Here is an 18056-nt window from a genome sequence, read left to right as displayed (position 1 = left end):
CTAACAAACCATACATCGATGGAAAGCTTATTTATTCAGCTTTTAGATGATGTATAAAGCTCAATTTTGAAAAATTTACACTTATGACTGGTTTTGTGGTCCAGGGTCACATATTATCCCTTACTTATTATAATCTTAATTCAAGTGATAAAGGATTTTGAAAGTCTGACAGTAATCAGTGTTGAGTGCTACTGTAAGGTTCACTCTGCCTGCTTTAAATGTTTCAAAATGATTAACAGTTGAAAATATTAGAAAGTTAGAAAAGTAATCACAAAGTAATTAAAAGTAATAAGTTACATTACTTTAATAAAGTAATTGAAAAGTTACACTACTTATTACATTTTAAATCAAGTAACTTGCAATCTTTAACCTATTACATTTCCAAAGTAACCTTCCCAACACTGATCATATCACACTTCATGCGTTTTTTTCTTGCACACTTGACCACTGTGTGCTCAAGTCTACAAGACTATATAAGGTGTACATTTGTCATTTTAGGCTTCAGAAGAGTGCTCACAGAGTCGGGCAAGCAAAAGTGCACATTGATAGGCAGTGCTGGGTAGTAAATGATTATGTCACGAATCTGGTCGGTGCTCTGCGGACCGCTCACCACCAGATGTCACTCTCACCTTTGCATTACACGCTGACTGGTACTTTGCACTTCGGACTGCATCTCCCATCCTCCACCGCGCCCATTGTGTTGCCTCCGGTAGCCAATCAGGCTCACTATAAAAACCCCGGACTTTCCCCTTGCAAGGCATGGATTGTTGTATTGTTGTTTCTTATTGTTACCGCTTCCTAGTTTCTTGTTTCCTAGTTCCCTGTGTTTTTGTTTTTCCCACCTGGTTATCTCGTTTGGACTGTCTAGCCGCCTGCCTTTGGATTATCGCTCGTCATTAAGGACTATTCTCTCGTCTCGCCTCTGACACACCTGGTTACTGTTGATCTGACCCTGCCTGTCCGACCATGTATCTGTCTCGTCCCATTAATAAAAGCTCGCATGTGGATCCGCTCGCCTCTCGTCCCTCACTCCCGGTTACAGAACAATCCGTCGCAACAGGATCCAGCAGCTCCACCCCCGGACATTCAGATACAGACACTGACAGGATTCTATACCGGATAAAGCAAGGACAACGTTCACTCGAGCAGTACACCCGTGAGTTCTTAGTTTTTGCTAATTATTCCACCCAACCGGACTGTATTATAATTGAGATTTTTTGTGACGGCGCAAACGAGCACTTAAAGGCTAGACTCAGACGCGAGGGTCCGCGCTCATCTTTGGCTGCTTTCTTGAACTTTGCGTTATTGTGTGTGGGCTCACCGTGTACTGTGGGGGTCGCAAAGGAGGTACGCGACAACGCAGACAGAGCAGCCGCGCACCCCTCTCGCAGATTGGCGGTAACGCCGGATCACGACGCCACAAACAGGTTTTCCACCTGGATCGCTTGTGAAATCGTGCTCGAGCTATGGCTGCGTCAGCAGAGCCCGCGCACAAGATGGCGGCCGCGTCGGAGCGCGTTCACAAGATGGCGGCGACGGTGGAGCCCGTTCACAAGATGGCGGCGAGAACAGAGCTCCGTCACGTCACAGCCGCCATACCAGAGCCATATAAAGTTGCAGCTGTGTTTCCTGAGTCAAGTCAAGTTTCCGAGTCAAGGCAAGTTGCTACTGTGTTTTCTGAGTCAAGTCAAGTCTCCAAGTCAAGTCAAGTTGCAGCTGTATTTCCTGAGTTAAGTCAAGTTTCCAAGTCAAGTCAAGCTACGGCTATTGTTCCTGTGTCAAGTTAAGTTACAGCCATCTTTCCTGAGCCACCGCACAAGATGGCTGCCACGCCAGAGCCACTGCACAAGATGGCCGCTGTCTCCAAGCCACTGCACAAGATGGCCGCCGTCTCCAAGCCTCTACCCCTGAGTCAAGTCAAGACACAGAGTCAAGTCAAGACACAGCTGTCATTCCCCACGAGTCAAGCCAGGTCACAGCTGTTTCCCACGAGTCAAGCCAAGTCACAATTATTCCCCACGAGTCAAGTCATGCTACAGCTGTTGTTCCTGAGTCAAGCCATGTTATTCCTGAGTCAAGTCACGTAACAGCTGTTGTTCCTGAGCCAAGCCATATTGTTCACGAGTCAAGTCCTGGTACAGCGGATCTCCATGAGCCAAGCCAGGTTATAGCAGTTCCTCATGAGCCAAGTCAAGCTGCTGCTGTTATTCCAGAGCCAAGTCAAGCTTCCGAGTCCAGTCAAGCTTCCAAGTCCAACAACGTCAAGGCGGTCGTTCCTGCGTCAGGCAACATCAAGGCTGTCGTTCCTGCGTCAAGCAACCTCAAGGCTGTCGTTCCTGAACCAAGTAAAGTCATTGTTAACCTTCACAAGCCAAGTGAAGTCAGGGCCACTCCTCCTGAGTCGAGCAAGGTCACAGCCGTGGTTCCTGAGTCAAGCAAGGTCACAGCCGTGGTTCCTGAGTCAAGCAAGGTCACAGTCGTGGTTCCTGAGTCAAGTAAGGTCATTGATCTTCACAAGCCAGTTCAAGTCACGCCCTGCCCGATGGCCCAGAGCCTCCCCATGTTTCATCAGACCTCCCAGTGCCTCGTCATGTCTCGTCTATTTGTCCAGAGCCAAGTTACGTCTCGTCTGACCGCCCAGAGCCTTGTCACATCATGTCTGTCAGTGTGATGGCAATCACCATTCTCAGTATGTGGGCCGCACACTACACTCCAGAGCTCCCGTCTGATCTCAAGTCTGCTCCAGAGCTCCCCTCATTTGGAGAAGCCATGCCAATGCCTCCTGAGGTGTCAGCCTTGGCTGTAGATCCTCCCATGGAGGCGGCATCCCTCTACGACCTCTCTGCTTCTCCCCTTATTCTGTCTGCCTTCTCTGTCTCTGCTGTTCCCAGGTCCCAGGCCATAATGCGGTTTCCTGCTCCAGAGCTCCCGCCTGGTCTCAAGTCAGCTCCAGAGGTCCCGTCTGGTCTCAAGTCAGCTCCAGAGGTCCCGTCTGGTCTCAAGTCAGCTCCAGAGGTCCCGTCTGGTCTCAAGTCAGCTCCAGAGGTCCCGTCTGGTCTCAAGTCTGCTCCAGAGGTCCCGTCTGGTCTCAAGTCAGCTCCAGAGGTCCCGTCTGGTCTCAAGTCAGCTCCAGAGGTCCCGTCTGGTCTCAAGTCAGCTCCAGAGGTCCCGTCTGGTCTCAAGTCTGCTCCAGAGGTCCCGTCTGGTCTCAAGTCTGCTCCAGAGGCCTTCCCCTTCAGAGAAGCTGCGCCAACGGCTGTAGAACCTCCTATGGAGGCGGCGTTATCCTGTGGTCTCTCTGCTTCTCTTCCTGTTCTCTCTGCCTCCTCTGTCCCTGCTCTCCCCAGGTCCCAGACCATGACGCAGGTTCCTGTTCCGCCCCGGAGGGCTGCGGCGCCTCCTGTTCCGCCCCGGAGGGCTGCGGCGCCTACAGATTACATGTAATACGGATAATCAGATTCCAAAAGTTAGGTAGTTATAATAAATTATTTTACATTTAAATAATTTTTGTAATAACAGTACAGTTGAATTTTTTCATTACATAATTACATATTATTCACACAATCGTAATAAATTAGTCATAATTTTGTTTATTGTCTCTTATTCTTCTTTTTCATCTGTAAAATGTTTCTTTTTTCCTTGCCTACCACTTATACACATTCACAAAGTCTTCCAGTGAACATTCACATACATGGTGACTATAATTACACAGAAAATTGAGATGCCACACAACATTTGAACACTGGATTTACAATAATAAATAAAATTTTAAGAAGTGTTTTCTCAAAAGCAACAACTGATGAGAACGTTCACTTTTATTTAAATGATCACTCTGTGATTTAACCATACATTACTACTGTACTGTATGTCTTTGGTAGGTGTTTCAACACATGAAAATGCACAAATTCAATATGTATAACCTCTTTTTACCTAATATATTTATTTGAATTATGTTTACTTGAAATTCCCTGAGATTTTAAGGTAAGACGTTAATAATTAAGTTTAATAATTAAATAATACAGTTGCATGCTCACAGTTCTGTGACATTCATGAGTGGTGACATTACATGCAGGTAAATAAATAAAATATTTATTTTTTAGTAAGTGTCTCATTTTGATTGTTACTATTTTAAAATTATTTATTTTAATTTATTATAATGATTTAATTAATTGTTAGCTTTCATTTCACTTAGCAACCCCTGCAGTTCCCTCACAAATCCCAGTTTGGGAAACCTTGATGTAATGTAATGTTTAGTGCACTTTTTGTTGTTAATGACAACAAACGCAATACATTTTTCTTCCCCTTTGTGCTTTTATATCAATATAGTAAAAGATTATCCTGTTTAAACAAATGTGATAAATGAGTCACTTCAAATTGTATCAAAAAGTAGTCACACCTAAAAATGTGTAATGTAATGTATTATATTACTAACTATAATTGCTGTCATATAATTTGGAATCAGTAATGGACTAAAGTTTGCGAGTAATCCACCCAGCACTGTTGACAGAGAATTAATAAAGACCCCTTGAGAACTGATGAACTGATGCTTTTTGTAAGAAAATTACCCATATTTAAAACTTTAAAAGCTTCTGCTAACTGTCCTAGGATGACCTAGGATGGCTTGAGGGTGAGTAAATCATGGGGTAATTTTCATTTTTGGGTAAACTATCCATATAAAATCAATATGCCTGTAAGTTCACCCTCTTCTGCTTTTGAGCACAACACCCACATCTCAAAGTCCGCAAAACAACTGATGCACACTTTTATTTTTTTATTTTTTATTTTTTTTTCTCTCAATCAACTCAAGTACTTGATTTATGTAATGGAAAAGAGTGCCAAGATTAAAATTACATGATGTGTGGACATGGATTAACTGGGTTATACATTATTGAAATTAAAACTATGCAATTCACATAAAATATTCATTTAATATTAATTTAATTATACAAAATAAATAAATAAATTTAAAAAACTAAATTATAAAACTAGACAGCTATATTTATTTATTTATTATTTATTTATTTCTCTTTCAAGAACAAAAATACAAAGATACTTAACATCAAACATAATATAAACAGAAGTAAAAGTGGGGGACACATATAACAAGTATGCATCATGGAGGGTAAAAAATTAAATTTTACAAACAACATTTTTTAATATTAGAGACGTTTTTATACATTTCTTGTTTCTGGTACCTGAGATCAATGAGTCATAAAATATATTAAGGTCTTTACAAAAAAAAATTAAAAGAGGGAGTAATAGACATATTTTTGTTTTATGTATATGGAACTTCCCAAGAAGTATTAACACCTTTAAAGTGTTATCTACTACATGTGATCCAGTATTGCAATTAAAAAAAAAAGATCATAGATTCATCTATTTTAATTATTTTATAAAATATATCAAAAACCAACCTAGATACCTGCTTCCAAAAATCTTCAGAGTATTTACAATTATGAAATAAGTGTGTAAGTGTTTCATTTTCTAAATTACAAAATGAACATTTAGGTGAGACATCTTTTCTAAACTTGTTAATAAAAGAGTTACAAGGATAGTACCTGTGCCATATCTTAAAATGTATTTCCTTCACCTTATTTGGGAGTAAAAATTTATTAGATGCGACCATATTTTCTCATTAGAAGGTATGAGGAAGAATTGTTTCCACTTCATGAGTGCTTTTGGGTAACAGCTGACATCTCGAGTAAGACATTTTCTAATGTGTGACTTATTACATTTAAAATCCATGATATTAATACCTCCAATAACAAGATTTGGAATTTGTCGGACAGCTGAATTATAACTGAGATGTATTTTTACAAGGTAAATCAATTTAGGGGAAATGCTTTTCACAACCAAATTATAATCACTACAAGAAGATTCAATCCCAGAGAAAGAAAGAAATTGGCGATAAGTATAAATCTCACCATTAGTGTTCAATAAGTCAGAAAGAAATATAATCCCTTTATGAAACCAATCTTTTTTTTAAATATACTCCTATTTTTAGACAACACAAATTGGTTATTCCATAGTATGCATGAATGAGGAGAGAAATTATGTTTAAAGGCTAATTTCCATGCTGCTAATGATTGCTTATGAAAGTTTGATAATTGGGAATATGGGAAGTTTACTGTATTTGAAGTCACACGACAGTAGAAAAGATAACCCACCACACTTTTCAAAAAATAGATTGGGGATATAAAACCATACAGATTTAGTCTGGGCCAAGCAATGTTTAATCCAACTGATTTTAAAAATCATATTAAGAGTACTAAAGTCAAGGACATTAAGCCCACCCTCTAAAAAAGGTCTAATAATAGTTTTTCTTTTCACATATTCAGTTCTGTTTTTCCAAATAACAGACAGCTATATCATTTCAATCACTTATGCATTTTCAAGCTTTTGGCCTCACTGGCGTTCCATACAGGATGACGTACGTTGTGACGTCAGATGTGTCGTGGGCTGTCAAAATGAAGGCGCACACGCGGTAGCTCTAGCCATATCGTGTAGCTGAACTGAACATATGACAATGTGTGAAACCAACGTTAAACCTAGCGCAACATTTATTTGTTCGTTTTCTGACTGTCAAGCGTCGTACAACAAAGCATGGAAGCTAGAAGCGCATCTCTGCAAACATACAGGGGAGGTAAGCTAAGCCCAACACGTGAGCGAAGATTGTGTGAATAAATCTCATAGAAATAAACGTTTCCCTTTTATTTGCGCATGTATGGCGCGTTCTGGAAGCCATTTTAACTGTGATAAAAGAGATTGAAACGAAAAGACATTTGTCAGAGTTCAGCCCAAGTAAGTTTGTCAAGGCTGTCAGCAGTTTGATGTGGACGATAATTGTATTCATTGATTAACGTTACTTGCAGAGGCCGTTTAAGTGCGAGCACAGCGACTGCAGCAAATCCTTCTGCACGAAATATCATCTTGCTCGCCATACACTGACACACACCGGCGACAGACCCTACATGTGAGTGAGTTTATATAAATGTGAGGATGGACCACAAAACCAGTCAGAAGGGTCAATTTTATGATACTGAGATTTGTACATCAAGGGCTTTTTCACTGATGTATGGTTTGTTAGGACATTATGTGGCAGAGATGCAGTTATGTGAAAATCTGGGGGTGCAGAAAAATCTAACTATTGAGAAATTCAATACTGAAGTTCTTAGCAATGCATATTACTAATCAAAAAATAAGTTTGATATTTTTACGGTAGGAAGTTTACAAAATATCTTCATGAAACATGAACTTTACTTAATATCCTAATTCTGGCATAATAGAAAAATTGATCATTCTGGCCCATATTTATGGCTATTGCTGCAAATATACCCGTGCTACTTAAGACTACTTAAGTTTTTGTGGTCCAGGGTCACGTGTGTGTGTGTGTGTGTGTGAGAGAGAGAGTTTCATAGCATAACAAACTGTTATTTACTCGCGCTGTGTTGACAGATGCACAGAGGACGGATGCAACGAAGGATTCACCACAAACTGCAACTTGAAGAAACATATTTCACGTATTCACAGACGAGAGACAAAACAGTACATAGTAAGTAAATGTAAATGCATTTAACCACAAAAAAGTAAGATGGTATTTCTGAGGACTGAATTTAATGTCTACACAAAATAAAATTTACTTTAAATGATAAGTGATGGTCACATTGAAACATCGTTTTGCTGGAAAACAGTGGTGTGCAATCCAGAACCATACTGACTGATGCAACAGTATTCAGTACAAATACTTGCTAGGCCTAAAAATACATGTTGCATGCTCAACAAATCTAAGACATACTGTAGCGTAAACAAGTAGTAAGTAACAGTTCTGTCAGCTGATGTTGTTCTCAGTTCTAATATTTTTTTTTTTTTCTAGTGTACATTTGAAGGATGTGGCAAAGCGTTCAAGAAAAATAACCAGCTGAAAACCCATGAGTGCACACACACCCAGCTGCTGCCTTTTTTGTAAGACTTTATACATTCATTCATCTTATGTCTCCTTGTTATTTTGCTTTTAATGAACTCCCTTTCAGTAAAATAGTGTAATATAACACTTGAATTAGAACAGTGTGTCTGATTTCCTTCATCTGATGTTCTGTACATTCTGCAATGGCTCTGATCATCAGGTGCTCACATGAAGGCTGCGGAAGACGGTTTACACAACATGGTAAACTGAAGCGCCATGAGAAGGTACACAAAGGTATGCTCTCATCTTGTTCTGTTGTTCATAATGCATTAGGAATTTCTTTTCTGTAAAACAAAAGAGAACCCAGCCCAGTCTTTTTTTTTCATATACTGAAAATGAATTAAAAATAAACCCTCAGCTCGTGTGCTAGATTATCCACCCTGTTTCAACATAATAGGCTATTTTTAACTTGAATGACGGAAGCATCTGGTGGCATTCGCTTCCAGTTATTTATCTTTATAAAAACAGGCTGTAATGCTGCTTCATGCTACAAACTGGTGTTTATCATTATATCAATGTATTTTATTATATTAATCATAAATGCACTGGTTTGAAGCATAGTTTTACCATTTACTGTATTTTGTTATTCTTCTAGTCATTTACCTATAGCAGCTAATAAATCAAAAGTGAGAAGTAACAAGTACAAATGTCAGCATATTTGATTGCAACACAAAGTTATAGTACTTTTTTTTGGCTTATAGTCTACTATACTGACATAACTTTGCAGGCTATTCTTGCACGGCGGAGGGCTGCTCATTTGTGGCAAAGAACTGGACGGAGATGACAAACCACAAAAAAGTGCATATAGGTAATACTATATTTTGTTCTGAATGTTAATATAGCCTAACCTTGCAGAAAGTTACAAGACATTACTTTGGTAATTGTTTTTGTGTGTTCAGTCAGGGTACAGTGTGATCAGTGTAAGAAAACGTTCAGGGATAGCTGGTTCCTGAAGCAGCATCAGCATGTTCACTCTGAGGAGCGTGTTGTGTTCCACTGCCCCAGAGATGGATGTACGCGCTCGTACACCACTGCGTTCAACCTGCAGAGCCACATACTGTCATTCCATGAAGAGCAGCGCTCCTTCATCTGCACTCATCCTGGCTGCAGCAAGTCCTTTGCCATGAAGGTAAGAGTGTTTTTCCATTGTCAGTTTTGAAATATCTGCCTCACTAACCACATTTCCTTCCAAACATTTTTTTTTTTTTTTTTGCATAAAGTTTAACACATCAATGTATGTCTGATGGAAATGCTAATCATAGATGAAAAAGACAAAATTCCTATAAAAAAGTTACATTTTATTTAAAAAAAAAAAAGTTATTTTTCATTCAAATTTTGGTGCATAAATCAAATGCTTACAAATGTTCACAAATACTTCAAATGTTTACAAAAAATAGTATTAAAACTAAAACCAGAAAAATGCTAATTAATGTGCTTATGCGAATAAATGTGGTGTGACAGAACAGAATTACAGTCCATAGTGTTGCTCCCATTAAGCTCTGTTTTTTGATGAATTTCAAGGGGATGATCTGTTTAGGCTTCATATATAGCCTAACGAAATCTAAATTTGGAACAATTTTCAGTGTATCTATAATTTACATGGTCATATAAGTCATTTTAGGGCAGCCTTATTCAGTCATTTCAAAACGCGGCTTACTTGACTGCATGCTAAAGGGTGCATTAAAAACTCTTGTGATATATGCAAAGATCGGTCATTTTCAACTGTACCAATTTTAGTACAGTGGAGTTTAGTACAGCTGAACCCAGTTTACAGGGTTCCTACTGGGTTTGGAAAAGTATGGGAAACAGAAAGCAGAGTATGGAAAAGTATTTGTGTTTCCAGACTTTTGCCCCTGTTTAGTTTTTTAATAATAGAAAATTAAGAATTTAATGAAAATAAATGTATTGTACAAGAAGTCAAAGTCAAAATACAACTGAATGAATTCAAAGTGCACTTTTTCATTATGAAAAATGCAGATTATAAGCATTTTGGATTTCTTCTCACAATATTATCACTGTATTATTACATAGCCTGAAGGACCTTTGCAAAAATAAAAAAAATATACATATAGATGCATACTTTTATGTGCGCACAAGAAACCATTAAACTTTGCATATGACTACTGCACCATCAGCCCATTACATGGTGTAATTTCTTAGCCACAGAGTATGCATCAAAAAAACCTAAGTCTTTAAAATATGGCATACTGCCCTAACAGAAGCCAATTTTTTTTTTGTTTTAACCTAAATTTTATGCCATCAGCATGGTCAGAGGATGTGTTAAATTAGACATTAGGCCTTGATATTAGAAGTACTACCATTAGAAAAACCAAATTTTGTGCAAATAGATCTGTTAATTCATGTGCAGCTATGCTCTTGTGTTATTCATAGTAAGGAAATAGGTCATATAAAACTAGAAATTAAAAAAAGAAAAAAAAAAAAAAATTCCATGTGTGTGTGTTTCTCAAGGGCACACAAAATGTTCTTGTGTGCAGATGACTACTAAATACCAAATGTAAAGCTGAAAAAAATTGCTCTGTGAACAATTTATGTTAAACATGGTCTAAAAATCTACTGAGAGGTTTGGATATTAAAAATATGTAGGAACCCTGAGTTTACCATTGCATTCTGATTTCTTAATATTTCAGAATTTAACAATGTTAAATTAGTAAGTTGGCCAATTTCAGTTGTCGTATTACTCTAAAATTTTTGGGACATAGAATTTATTTAATAATTTAATCAGTAAATAATCAAATAATAATTTGCGATCTACATAATATTGATTGGTTAGGAAATTAGTATGGGTTTAGCCTTTGGCTTAGTATAAAACTATTAAGAGCTTTGTCTTTTTATATATATTTTTTTAAATATATTTGTATACATTTATAAATTTGTTATACAAATGTTTATTGTTATATACTTTGTTATATTCATGTGTATTCCTTTGCTACAGCAAAGTTTACTGCGCCATGGTGTGGTTCACGATCCAGAAAAGAAACAGGTAACTACTTGCAGTATTTATTACTGATCACCTGAAACTGACTTTTAGGCCGAGTTTCACAGACAGAGCTTAGACTAAACCTGGATTAGGCTATATTTCAATTAGGACATTTTGGTAGTTTTTATAAATGTGCCTATGAAAAAAAAAAAAAAAAAAACATTACTGGTGTGCATCTAAAGACAAAACAAAGAAACTGCTATATTTTAAGATCAGCCAGTGCAAGTTTCTTTCAGTTGAAGCAGCTCTGACTTTTTAGTCTAGGACTAGGCTTAAGCCTTGTTTGTGAAACCAGAGGTTCGTCTTTAGGTTGTAATTGAAAGTTTAATGAAATACTGAGGAAAAACAACAGGTATTTAAAATGTTAAGTTGAAAATAACTGCTCATGTTCTCTTTCAGCTGAAACCCCGGCCAAAACGCACCCTGGCATCCCGTCTGAGTGGCCACAAACCAAAAAGCAAACGTCGAACAAAAACTTCAAAATCAGAGGAATCTTCAGTGCCACAAAGTAGACAATCAGAAACTGCTATGAATCCCCATTTACTTGGTCAGTTGCAATCTTTCAGCTCTGAAAGCTGTGAAATTCCAAAACTAGACTTGCCAGAAACCTCCCAGAGTTTAATACGTACTGATTTACAGCCCATTAAATCAGAGAGTGTTGTGAGTAAAACAAAATCCATTTATTCTGAGCTCAGTGACCCTGCAAATCCAGTGGTTCACCTTTTAGAACCGCTCTTAGTGTAGAGTCCAGTAGTCATGATTTTTAAAGCACAATCACCAAAGCAACAGTAAACATGCCACTGCAGAAAAATACACTTTTGTATTGAAATTTGCATAGAATTTTATTGTTGCTTCAAGTCTTTTGATTCCTCTGTAGAGGAGCTACACTGAGATGTTGGTGTCTCTGAGTCAGGTTTTAAACTCTTGTTCGAAGTCTCTACTCCCTTTTTCTGCAGTTCTTTAGCAGAAGCGAGCCGAAGGACACACATGGCAGCACGACCCCCGCGAACAACAGACGGTTTCGATACAAAGCCAACAGGCACTGATATCCTCTCCACCATCTGTGTTAAGACTGTGTCCTGTTTAAGGAAAAAAAAAAGAAAATCCTGAAATCTGCTGGGTAGCAGTGGCTTGTACTGTGTCCATTTTCAAAGCAGCACTGCACTGTAAATTTAAAGTTTGTTGACTACACATTTACATTTGCACTTTAAATGTGTGGATAAATAAACTGTGTAAACTCTGATCACTGTTTCAAATCCTAATATTCCTAGTATTTAAGCACTCGTTGCACCCTACATTCCAAGGAATATTTCAGCGTTAAAATAAGTTCTATGACATATCAAAAGCAAGAAAATCATGCCATTACAATGCAATTCTGTGCCACAAGATATAATTCTGAAAGTATAGCCACAACATATTAAAATAGTAAATTGCTTTCATCAGTGACATGAGCCAAAAATGATAGTCTCCCTGGTAAAAGGATGATTTAGACTCAACATTTTGTATGGAAGAACTACAGTTGAGGTCAAAGTTTATGTACACCTTGCAGAATCTGCAAAACGCTCACGATGCTTCAGAAGGAAACACAATGCATTAATAGCCGGGGGTGAAACCTTTTGAATTTGAAGATCAGGGTCAATTTAACTTATTTTTGTCTTCTGGGAAACTTGCAAGTATCTTCTGGAGCCTCTAAAGGGCAGTACTAAATGGAAAAAAAAAACATGATTTTTAGGCAAAATAAGAAAAATGCACATCCTCATTCTGTTCAAAAGTTTTCACCCCCAGCACTTAATGCATCATGTTGCCTTCTGGAGCATCAGTAAGTGTTTGAATGTTCTGTAATAGCTGCATATGAGTCCCTCAGTGTGAAAAGATGAATCTCAAAATCATACAGCCATTGTCGGAAAGGGTTCAAATACACAAAAATGCTGAAAAACCAGCAGCAGTTTAAATGTTCACTACCTCTAAAAAAAAAAAAAAAAAAAAAAAAAAAAAAACACAGCTGTGGGTCATTCAGGTAACAAAACAGTATTAAGAATCAAGCGCAAGTAAACTTTTGAACAGGGTCATTTTTATAAATTTTCTCTTGTGCACTATATGTAAAGATCTTTTATGTAAAATATCTTATATAAAATATATCAAATTAAAAATAAAATTGTATAATCCTCTTATTTTTGCATATTCAATTTGCAAGGTGTATGTAAAATTTTTGACCTCAACTGTATTTAAATGCTATGAAATTCTGAGCTGCATATACTGGCTGCTAATACACAACAGGTAGGAAATTACTTTTCAGAGCCGTCACCTGCTCTGTTCTTCTGTATTGCCACCATAAGCATATTAAAACACAGACAAGTTATTACTATTTTTAAAGGCTCAGGGTTAAAATATTTCTCATAACACTTGTATGGATTCTGAGACATTCCTTTAACTTAAAACAAACATTATTCACTTTACGCAACACAACAGGGGATGTGCATTTGAACCGTAGACTGAGTTAGAAATCAAATGCAAATTAAAGGAAACATATTCTGTTTCCATACCAGTGACGTGCCACCGCCAGCTCCTGCTCTGATTGTGAGTTTGACGTGGTTGTTCTTTTCCAGCCAGCTGACGACTTGCCGCAGTTTAGTGTCCAAGTCGTGCAAGGAGATATCAGAGGAGAAAATGAGCTCCTTTGATTGGACAGGCCCTGCAGATGCACCAAGAAAGGTCAGGGTGGTGTATAGTGAGGTTAGGTTTCACATAAAATGTCTATTTCATTAAGAAAGCAATATGCAAATTTCCACAACTATTTTGTGGAAAAAAAATTTGCATTCAAGTGCAACAAATAGTTTCTTTAATGAAGCACAATAAGGAGGTAGAGAATCAGACACTTGCAAGACAAAAAGGAACAGCTAACCCAAAATGTAACATTTAGTTATTTAGTCACCACTGTTGTTGAAAACCCATATTATCGTTAGAATATGAGAATTGAGCATAATTTTTTCACATTACAAGAGTTCATAGTGACCACAGCAGTCAATCTTTAAACAGGACCACTAAATAAATCATAAGAATAGTCCCTGTAACAAGTGCACTGAATTTAGAAAAGTCTTTTAAAGCTGTATTACGGAACTGTATGAGGAATAACTGTATGAAATTTTAAGGAATATTTCACCCAAAAATGAAAACTTGCTAAAATTGTATTGACGCTTAGGTTATCCAAGATGTAGATGAGCTTGTTTCTTAATCAGAACAGATTTGGAGAAATCTGGACTGGAGTGGTGTGGATTATTTGTGGATTATTATCAGCTGTTTGGACTACAAATCTAATGATGAAACAAACTCATCTACATCTAGGATGGCCTGAGGTTGAGTAAAGTTTCTGGAAATGTTTATTTTTGGATGAACTATTCCTTTTAAGTTTATCTGCTTATAAAATCTACTTCTCCTCTGAATCTCTCAAATGAGACCCAGTGACATTTTGACATAGAAAACGCAAAACATAGAAAACAAAATATCAATGAATAGCAAATTAACTTTTGGTCTGTTCCTCACACAACCGTATGGCTGGAAAACCCTGGAAAACAGCAAAGTCATGTGGACTACTTCTGTGGTTTGAAATGACATAAGGATGAGTAAATAATGACAATGTAAATTTTTGGTAACTATTAAACAAATGTTTTTTAAATAGATATTAGAGAACTACAACAACTGTTGGTTACTGTTTGAATCTGATTCTCACTGTAATATGTTTGCAAAATAGCAGCAGTGATGTGTTTGTTTTTTTTTTTGTTTTGTTTTTTACTGAAACCCACCTTTCTTGGCTTTCTGTGTGTCTCTAAGTTTCATCTGTTCTTCGTGGATCTGTTTCCCTTTCATCAGTCTGTATAATGGAGGATCACAATTGTCATTTATGGCAACTAGCTTCAGGCCTGTTTGGTCCATCAGTCGTATCACATCAGCACGGTGCATCGTACCCAAATCTTCACCATCCTCACCCAATAACTGTATATGCCGCTGGCCAATCTTTCTACCCACGCTGCTGAAAGTGACTCGTGCTCTCGGGTCCAGCTTTTTAGTCTCCTTCTGGAAATCTGTTGTGTTGGGGTCCCCGCTCTCAGTGTCTGTGGAGAAGGACATGCATAGCCAGGGCGACACAATATGGCAAGAACATGCTGGCCTGAGGGCGGATGGGCTTCTCGCCAGGGGTGAGGTGACCAGGCTGATGGGTCGAAGAGGACTGCGGCTCAGTGCCTGACTCAAAACAAACCTCAGGAAACCCAGAGACATGCTAGAAGAGAGCATCATGAACATTACAAGTATACGTTAATAGTAATATAAAAGTTTTTGACATTTAATAAGATTTTTAATGTTTTTAAAGCAGTCTCTTCTGCTCACAAAGCCTGCATTTATTAGATCCAAAGCACAGCAAAAACAGTACAATTCTGAAATATTTTTACCATTTAAAATAAAAGTTTTTTATTTGAATATATTTCGAAATGTAATTTATTCCTATGATTTTAAAGCTGATTTTTAGCATCATTACTCCAGTCACATGATCCTTCAGAAATCATTCTAATATTCTCATTTACTGCCCAAAAACATTTATTATTATTGTTATCATTTTTATTATTATGAGCAGAATTGTTTCAGGTTTCTTTGATGAATAGAAAGTTCAGAATGACAGCATTTGTCTGAAATCCAAATCTTTTATAATATCGTCACTTTTGATTAATTTAAAGCATCCTTGCTAAATAAGCAAGCAGTAGTAATTTCTATAACTTTTGATTGGTAGTGTGTCTTTTAATGATAGCAAATGAACTGTGAACAAAAATAATAAAACCAAACAGACACTTAAAATGATATGCAAAGCATGCAATATTTACTCAAAGCCCACTGAAGTAGAGATTATTCCTCCATTATTATGGTTTCTGATAGATCTTTCACATTTTATATTCGACAAACACCAAACTGACAGAAGCTACTTACACTGAGTCGTACGGAACCGACGTCAAGGACGAAGAAAAAGGTGTCAGTCAGGTGATTTCAAGACAAACAATCTGGGTCATAAACACAAAATGTGCTCTCGGAACGAATAAATAAAACTAGAAACATTAAGGCAAGTGACTTTTCTTACTGACAAACGAGTCTTGGCGCACACGTGTGACGTCAAACCAACGCGCCGCTGCTGTGGAATTTAAAATGTTTATTTTTTTTTTTAACTATTTAATTAATTTGCGTTCAATCTTTTCATTTGATTTCGAATTTTCCCGCTGTTATATGTTGTAATCCTTATGATGTCTGCCTTTTGTAATCTTGTAATTTGATGTTTGATATTACTGTTCATTTGAAGCCTGTTTTTTTTTTTTTTTCTTTTGGTAATTTTCTTTAAATTCAGATAATAATAAAATAATAATAATAGGGTATTTCTCAGTCCATTCTGAATATATACAATATAGCATGATTAAAGAAGAAAGTTTATTAGCTAGTGAGTTACCTTGCACTTAAGACAAAGTAGATAAAAATACAATGTAAGGCAGCACTTTAAGAACCCTGGTGAAAAAACCAGCATATGCTGGTAGGTAGGTTTTGATGCTGGCTTATGCTGGTCATGTTGCTGGTCAAGGACCAGCATAAACCAGCAAAGGACCAGCTTAAACCAGCATAAAAACATACCTACCAGCATATGCTGGTTTTTTCACCAGGGAATATTTGAACATGGTTAGATTTATGCTGGAATTATTAAATGTTGTTAATAATAATAGTAATAATAATAATAATGATTATTGTTATTAATAATTTAGGGGTGCATTTTAATAAATAAATAAAGCATTCTGAATAGAATATCATAAAGAGACTGAGCTCAGAGAACACGTGGGTCAGTTTCTGTGCGCTCGACTGTGCCTAACTCGAGTTGACACAATTTGACCCGGAGCACAACGCTCAGTGCTTCTCTTTATACTGCTCTCTTACTACTATTTCAAACCTCCGTTAGCTGAATTTAAAAAATGAAGAAAAAAAAGTCTACTGCTACTACTAATAGTAGTAGTAATAATAACTGCAGCATAATCAGCTATATAATAATATTAACTCCTTTTCATTTTGTCCTAGTTTTGTTCTATTATATATATTGCTAAACTTTTTTAAATAAGTCCTTTTAAAATTATTTTACATGCAACAATATTTCACAATACTGCTTTCTAGATCCATTTATTTATTTTGTGTAGTATCCTTAGAAAGTGTTTTTTTAAGAAATGGATCTCCCTTAATACCCCCACACATAAGCTCTTTTTATACACTTACTCCTAAAAAGCAGACAAAAACTTTGTAAAGGCTTTCTAATATGTGTTTTAGACATTGTGGGAAAGGCAGCATGGGTTGACCCTGTGGCTTAGGCCTTGGCTGCATTGAAACAGTAAATCTAGAGATTTTACAGTCAGCTGAGCAGCAATAGATTAATTTGTTTAACGCTGATGGGTACAAAGAGCCTCTAATCTTCGCTGTTCTCAATGGCTTTAACCTTCGTGTCAGAGAGAAGCTGCTGCGTTTCTAAGGCTCCATTTCTCCCAGAATTCCTCCGTCACCTGCCCAACCGCAGGTGCACCGACAGATCCCTCCCATCAGAGCGCTGCGCACAGGAAGTGCAAAGAGGCTGAGGTCAAAGGCCATAGCGGAGGCGCTTGTTATGTTTCCATCAACAAGGTTTGAGTTTCAAAGAGCAGGCAGAAAGAGAGAGAAAGGCGAAGAAAGAGTTTGAATTAAAAAAGAGCCTAAATTTAATAGAGAACGGTAGAAAGGGACTATTCTTTTTCTTATTTCGTGGGGGTTGGGCGACTGGATGTGTAACTGTGCTCTCCCAAAAAAAGTATTAAAGTATTTTTTAAAAAATCATTTCATTTTTGTATACATATATATAGTTGCTTGATTTATTTATTCATGTTTGAGTCTGTTTAAGTACACAGTAATGGTGTAATTTTCGTCTTTAACCTGTTAAATGTAGGAGTAATTTTAAAAGTTAGATGGCTACCGCAATGAGAGCGAATTTAACAATGCTGCCCTTTATTACAGAGCTAAAGTGCATAATGATGAACCTCCAGTCTATTCAGCGAC

General features: G+C 37.2%; 2 protein-coding genes across 3 annotated transcripts; one reads left to right on the top strand and one right to left on the bottom strand.

Moving 5' to 3' along the window:
• The first annotated feature begins 6424 nt into the window (after positions 1-6424).
• gtf3aa (general transcription factor IIIAa) lies at positions 6425-12204 on the top strand. Of its 2 annotated transcripts, XM_051110587.1 has the most exons (10): positions 6425-6643; positions 6873-6973; positions 7456-7552; positions 7874-7962; positions 8124-8197; positions 8691-8771; positions 8863-9092; positions 10917-10964; positions 11361-11508; positions 11918-12204. In XM_051110587.1, the coding sequence occupies exons 1-10, from the start codon at positions 6521-6523 to the stop codon at positions 11923-11925; spliced, it is 999 nt and encodes a 332-aa protein (XP_050966544.1). In that variant the 5' UTR covers positions 6425-6520; the 3' UTR covers positions 11926-12204. The 2 variants fall into 2 exon arrangements, with proteins under 2 accessions (XP_050966544.1, XP_050966543.1); XM_051110586.1 differs by having other exon boundaries at positions 11361-12204.
• Positions 11804-16125, bottom strand: mtif3 (mitochondrial translational initiation factor 3). Its single transcript, XM_051110589.1, has 4 exons — positions 15936-16125; positions 14762-15237; positions 13505-13653; positions 11804-12040 (listed from the first exon to the last, which is right to left on the bottom strand). The coding sequence occupies exons 2-4, from the start codon at positions 15234-15236 to the stop codon at positions 11804-11806; spliced, it is 861 nt and encodes a 286-aa protein (XP_050966546.1). The 5' UTR covers position 15237; positions 15936-16125.
• Positions 16126-18056: the final 1931 nt, after the last annotated feature.

This window comes from Labeo rohita, chromosome 5 (assembly GCF_022985175.1).
Source record: "Labeo rohita strain BAU-BD-2019 chromosome 5, IGBB_LRoh.1.0, whole genome shotgun sequence".
Classification (NCBI taxonomy): domain Eukaryota; kingdom Metazoa; phylum Chordata; class Actinopteri; order Cypriniformes; family Cyprinidae; genus Labeo; species Labeo rohita.
This window is presented reverse-complemented; position numbering and strand designations above follow the sequence as displayed.